This window comes from Phaseolus vulgaris, chromosome 4 (genome assembly GCF_051622355.1).
Source record: "Phaseolus vulgaris cultivar YP4 chromosome 4, ASM5162235v1, whole genome shotgun sequence".
Taxonomy (NCBI): domain Eukaryota; kingdom Viridiplantae; phylum Streptophyta; class Magnoliopsida; order Fabales; family Fabaceae; genus Phaseolus; species Phaseolus vulgaris.
The window spans coordinates 17180608-17187012 of NC_143501.1; the positions used below are offsets into that span (position 1 = coordinate 17180608).

The 6405-nt window shown below is 32.1% G+C and overlaps 1 protein-coding gene across 1 annotated transcript; it reads left to right on the plus strand.

Annotated features, from left to right (window-relative positions):
- Window positions 1-3001, plus strand: STOP1 (C2H2 and C2HC zinc fingers superfamily protein). The gene is made up of 2 exons (XM_068646401.2): window positions 1-233; window positions 1248-3001. The coding sequence occupies exon 2, from the start codon at window positions 1278-1280 to the stop codon at window positions 2814-2816; it is 1539 nt and encodes a 512-aa protein (XP_068502502.2). The 5' UTR covers window positions 1-233; window positions 1248-1277; the 3' UTR covers window positions 2817-3001.
- The last annotated feature ends 3404 nt before the right edge of the window (window positions 3002-6405 follow it).

Consider the following 6405-nt stretch of genomic DNA (forward strand, 5'->3'; position numbering starts at 1 on the left):
ATTTGAGTGAACAAAATTGACCTACACAAATGCAGGGTCATAATTGTGGGGTTGACTAAAGCTATCATGGTGCTGCTACTGTTTTCAGCACAACATATGCTTACAAAGAGAATGCCTATATAAACATTTGCTTGAAACCCTTCTCTTCTTTCTCATGTCTCTTTATTTTTTTTCAATTTTTTTCTCTCTGAAATGGAGCACTTTGCTTGGGGCCTCTTTTGATCTTTGAATCTGTAAGTGCTTCCACCCCCCTTCTCTGATTTTATTCTATGAATTTGTGTTGCTTGCCCTTTTTTTTTATTTTTCATTTTGTTATCTTTTCCTGGGTTATCTCTCAAAAGGGTTTTTGCTGTTTTGGGTAAAAAAATGATCTTTCTATTTTCCATGAAATCAATTCTTCAGTTTTGGGTTCTCAGAACAAAGAGTGAGGGGATGAATTAGATATTGAAGTTTTTATTAATTGGGGCTTTTTACAAGGTGACGTGCCCCTTCACCTGGGAGTAAAGGGTCTGAAGGGTAAAGGGGGTTTTCTTTGTTCTGATTTTATGGTATGATATAAATATCTACATAAAAGGGAAAATTTTGGAATTTGGATCCTGAATATACTGTGAAGAAAATATTAGCTTGGTCTTGTGATTACTGTGTTGGTATTGACTTAACTTAAACCTTATAGCCTTACCTAGGTAATTTACCACGTCAAAAGTTAATTTAACTAAAGTGCAGAGAAAGATTTTGTTTCATGGATTTGATTCCTGTATTCAATCGTAATTTCAAGTGGCATGGGATATTTATTTGTATTCTTATGGAAATCTATGTTGAATGGCATATTTCTTCTAATTGGTGGTCATGCTTAATTTTCCTTTTATCTCTCCCCTTTTGTCTCTCTTTCCTTTCAAAATTTTCCCTGACCAACCTTTATTATTTCTTAGTTGGACCGGACCATTGAAACATAATCTGATGCAATATGGTCCTTGTTTTTTGTAAATTATTTATACACTATTGATGTTCTTTGAGAATGATCCATGGTTGGTTTTGTGGGTTTTCTGAGTTTTGTGTTGGCTGCTGAGGGCCTAACGCAACCATCCTCTTTAACCTGGGCTTGTAAAATAGTGTTGGTTTTTTATGGAGCTGACTTGGCTGTGTAATCCATGTAGCTGACCTTACCTAGTGGGATAAAGCTTTGTTGTTGTTGTTGTTGTACTTTGTTTCTGTACCAGTTCCTTAGTCATATTTCCTTTGATTTTCAGTGATCAAGATATCTTGATAAAGAATTTGAAATGGATACAAATGGGAGTCTACGTGCCAACACCTGGGCGAGGTCGTCGTCTTTAACCTCGGATCCCCTGTCATTCCCAGGTTTTGGTTTGCAGAATAATCAACCCAAATGGGATGACCCTTCAAATTCAGATTATGGGATCAGGGCAGAAGTACCTTTCAAAGAATTCAACCAGCCTTCTCAAACTCAGTCTCCACTTCCTTGCAACTCAAACAATGAGATTGAGATCCCTAATCAAGAAAACTGTCATCTGAATGAATCTTCACAAACCAGTACACTCCAAGATTGGGACCCCAATGTGATGTTGAATAACCTGTCTTTCCTGGAAGAAAAGATTCATCAACTCCAGGATCTAGTGCATTTGATTGTTCATCAAAAAGGCGTTGGACAACCTAATGAACTTGTAACTCAGGAACAGCAGCTCGTCACAACTGATCTTACATCAATCATCATTCAATTGATCTCTACTGCAGGTAGTCTTCTCCCATCTGTCAGGCACAACCTTGCAAATGCAGCCTCATTGTTTGGACAGATTGATCAGCTTCGTGGGACAACGGTTCCTTCTGGGACTGGTGGAAGTAGCAGCTGTATTCAGCCACAAAATAATGGTGCAAAAAAAGTGTCTGATCAGTCCATGCAAACTGATCTACCAAATAATTGTGAAATGGAGCCAAACTACAATATGGCAGAACAAGAACTCAAAGATGAAGAAGATGTAGATGATGGAGAAAACCTTGCCCCTGGTTCATATGAGATTCTACAATTAGAGAAGGAAGAAATCCTTGCCCCTCATACCCATTTCTGTACAATTTGTGGGAAGGGGTTTAAGAGAGACGCAAATCTCCGAATGCACATGCGTGGTCATGGTGACGAGTACAAAACCCCAGCAGCTCTTGCAAAACCGCACAAGGATTCCGGGTCACCAAAGCTCATCAAGAGGTATTCCTGTCCCTATCCTGGCTGCAAGCGCAACAAGGATCACAAGAAGTTTCAACCTCTGAAGACTATCCTATGTGTCAAAAACCATTACAAAAGGACACATTGTGACAAGAGTTACACTTGTAGCAGATGCAACACCAAGAAGTTCTCAGTCATGGCTGATCTGAAAACTCATGAAAAGCACTGTGGTAAGGATAAATGGCTCTGTTCATGTGGCACAACATTTTCTAGGAAAGACAAGCTTTTTGGGCACATTGCTCTTTTCCAGGGCCATACTCCAGCCATTCCCTTGGATGACAATAAAGGGGTAGCTGAGCCACCCAATCATGACAGCAAAGAAAACAGTAAGGTGGGGAATACGAACTTCACTTTTGGATCAAGTCCCTCAAATGGAAATGAAGTTGAAAATGTGATGGATGTAAAAGGCAATAATAGTGATGATCCTATTAGTTTTTTCTCGTCATTGAACTTTGACACCAGCTTTGGTGGGTTTAATGAATTCACTAGACCTCTATTTGATGACTCAGAAGGCTCATTCTCTTTTGTCATGCCCGGATCTTTCAAATCTGGAGGAGAATCGAGTGCTGACAATCTTTTGTAACAATGTTAGTATCTATGTTTGTTTCTTCATATGAAGAACTACAACTCTGGTTTGTATTAAACTTGTAAAGCCGCTTAGTTTCCTATCCCTTCGAATTCTTAAGAAAGATGATAGATTTTCTTATCTTTATTCAAACCCTTTGAACACATAAATATAAATTGCGCTTTGGCATCTGGGTTCTTCAACTACCCATTGTTGTGCTACAAAATGATTTCACGTTTTCAGTATGAGGACTAGCCTATAATTAGAACTCTTAGTGTGATGAGCTGGTCTAGAAAACCATCGACTTAGAAATTTAATTGGATAATTTTTTTTAATATGATTTCAATTTCAAAAATATATATTTTATTTATATCTTTATTTTAACATTGTTTGTTAGTTCAATATAGGATCAAAACAGACCTCTTTTTCTTCAGAAACTCTAGAAATGTTGTTTAGAATACAAACTTGCGTTATCTGTTCTAAAATATTATGCATTTAAGGAGAACTAAGGTGAAATTAGGATCGTAAATGAAGGGGTCTAATATAAAACTAAATATTATTTACAAATATTTTTTCTCCCAAAATATAAAATACTAATAACTAATTTATACTTATATAGAAATTTAATTAATATTAATAATTTTTTATATACTTGTAAATTTTTCAAAATTATCTTTAAATAATTAATGAGTGAAAGAGAATAATAGTAATGCAGTTTAAACTTTCAAAATTAAACTCTACTAATCTCTAATTTTCATAAGAGAATAATAGTAACTAAAAGTATTTTGGTAAAAAAAGGTAATCAGTGAAGAAACATTTAGAAAATAATCTAATAAAAAAAGACAAATAAATTTTAAAAGAGAAATTGTGCCTATCTTTTTTCTAGCTTTTTAAATAAATATTTACTTTTTTTATTTTAATAAATCACACTTTACCTTGAATTTTAAAAAAGTGACACTCTAACATCTTATTTTATTTACAAAATATAAAAATTAAAAATTACATATTTAAAATATTCAAAATTAATAGCTTTTTATAAACAGAAATTAAATGGTTTAATTATATTGAAAATATCATTAAATTTATATTAATACTAAATTTTAAACTATCTATAAAATATAAAAAGTTGTATATTTTGAAAAAACATATTTAATATAAATAAAGAAATAGCTATAAAATATTTTATTAAGCTTAATAAATTATTATTATGTTTACATATGATTTTAATCTAAGTAAAAATATAACTAAAATAAAAACTACTATTTTAACTTTATTAATAATATTAGGGAAGTTGATGTTTCAAAATCAGAGTGTTAATTTCTTTTTCAGACTTTCACCCCATTTATTAGGCTACAGATTAGTTTCTCTTGTGATATCATGATTTTCTTTCTTCTAGCAAGTTTTGGATTATGATGAAGACTTAACACACAATTTTTTACTACATCCACCGTACTTGTGAACATCGTTTAACTTTTTATCTTTATTTAAACTATTCACTATTTTGTTTATAAAAATGTTTAATTTAATATTTTAAAACATTATTTTTTTATTTTTCATAATTTTATTTATTTAAATTTAGTGAATATGTTTTCAAATAAAATAAAAAAGATAACGGTCACTTTGTTAGAAAATATAAGAGATGTAACATCCCTATATTTTCCCATATTTAATACATAATCTGCATGAAATATTAAAATAAATATATAGAAATAATACAAATATATATGCAATTCTTTCGTATAATGTTTCAAATTATCTCTCTTTTTATAAGATTTTAAACATTTACACAAAATTATAAACAAAATTCAAAAGAAAATAAACATTTTTCATCATCCATCTTCTCACCGAGAAACTTTATCACCTGTAATATCATCTGCTCCCGTGTAAAATACACGATCATCACAGATCAAAGAAAAACAACCACAAAATAAAACAAAGGGTAAGCTAGGTATTTTTAAAACTTATAACATAATATAACTTTAAGCATTCACATAAATCCATCATTTCTCATGCATTCCACATAACCATCAAGTGTCTATCAACAATTTCAATATTCATCTTTCTCATGTCAGACTTCTACGGACTCATAACACATAGACACTTGACCCATACTTCCGAAAGACTCGTGCGTTGACTTAGACTCAGAGATTTGCACCTGTCATACTACATCACTGTGAAATCCACACTGCTATGCGCATAATTAATCCCAATATCATCTCTCTCCTAGTATGACAGGGTTAACTCATATAACAGGTCAAGTTAGTTATCTTTCAAACAACTTACCCATTCGTATGAACCTCCTTCGACTCTCACCACCTGAATAACTTCATCTATATGATTCCATTATCTCAGTAGAGTCATGATATCTCCTTCTAGACGAATCCCTAGTCAATGCACATCCTAAACAATCTTAACACGACATTTTCTTTCCTGAAAATACTATGTCTTGATTAAAATTCATATTTTGAACCTCATAATATCCAACATCAAACAATCAAATCATACAAATGTTTAGAATATCCAAAATACACAACAATTCATTGACTAATCATATAAATGTCTAATTAAAGAGATTTTCAATTAACTATACATGAAATAAAAGTTTACATACTTTATAAGAAAAACTATATAGAAATAAATCAATCAATCTTTTAAAAGAAAATAAAAATTAGTTTAATATTTTTATTTTTATTTATTTATTTATTATTATTATTTTTTTAAAACTCTAGCTTTGAGCTAGAAATTGCTAGCTTGAGCTAGAAATTCGTCAGAGAGCAACCAGAATTTTATCTTGAGCTAGAATTCGCTAGCTTGAGCTAAAATCCACCAGAGAGCACCCAAAATTTTAGCTTGAGCTAAAATCCTCCGGAGAGCACCCAAATTTTTTTTAGCTTGAGCTAGAACTTGCTAGCTTGAGTGAAATATGCAGAAAAATTATGCATAACTTAATATACCTATTAGATTATAAATCAATATCTCATTCAATTCATACATTATAATTCTACACATTACATTGACAATTTATGTTCAACATGATACAATCACTCTCATTGAATCATTGAGCTATTATGTCCATTTATACATATATATGATTTCTAATTCCAAAACCATTTAAATCAAACAACCAATTCTCAATCACAACACTTTCAATTTCAATCAAACTACAATCTACTCAGAAAAAGAAATCTTGCAACAAAATTTGGAATTGGTGACCACGTCACACTCACATTCAAATCTTCTAATCTAGGGTTCTATTGAAGATTTTAAACTAGCTTCCCTTACCTGAACTTTAGCATATGCTCACTAAGAGCTCCAAACCCACCAAAAGCTTAAGGATACCCTAACCTGCACCACAGAGTCCTGATCACAAATCCAACTATATCACTAAGATCCTGAGCTAACAGAGACTAATTTTGAAGATAAAAATCTCACATGCAAACTTAAACTAAAAGGCAACCTAACTAGGTCAAAACTAACTCAAAGGAAAATGAGCCAAGAAAGAACTTACTCTATCTAAGATTTTGATCGGTCAATCTTGTAGAGTTCACTGTCAGGAGTCCAATGACAGACTCCGATCGTTGATCTGATGAACGAGGAGGTCGAAATT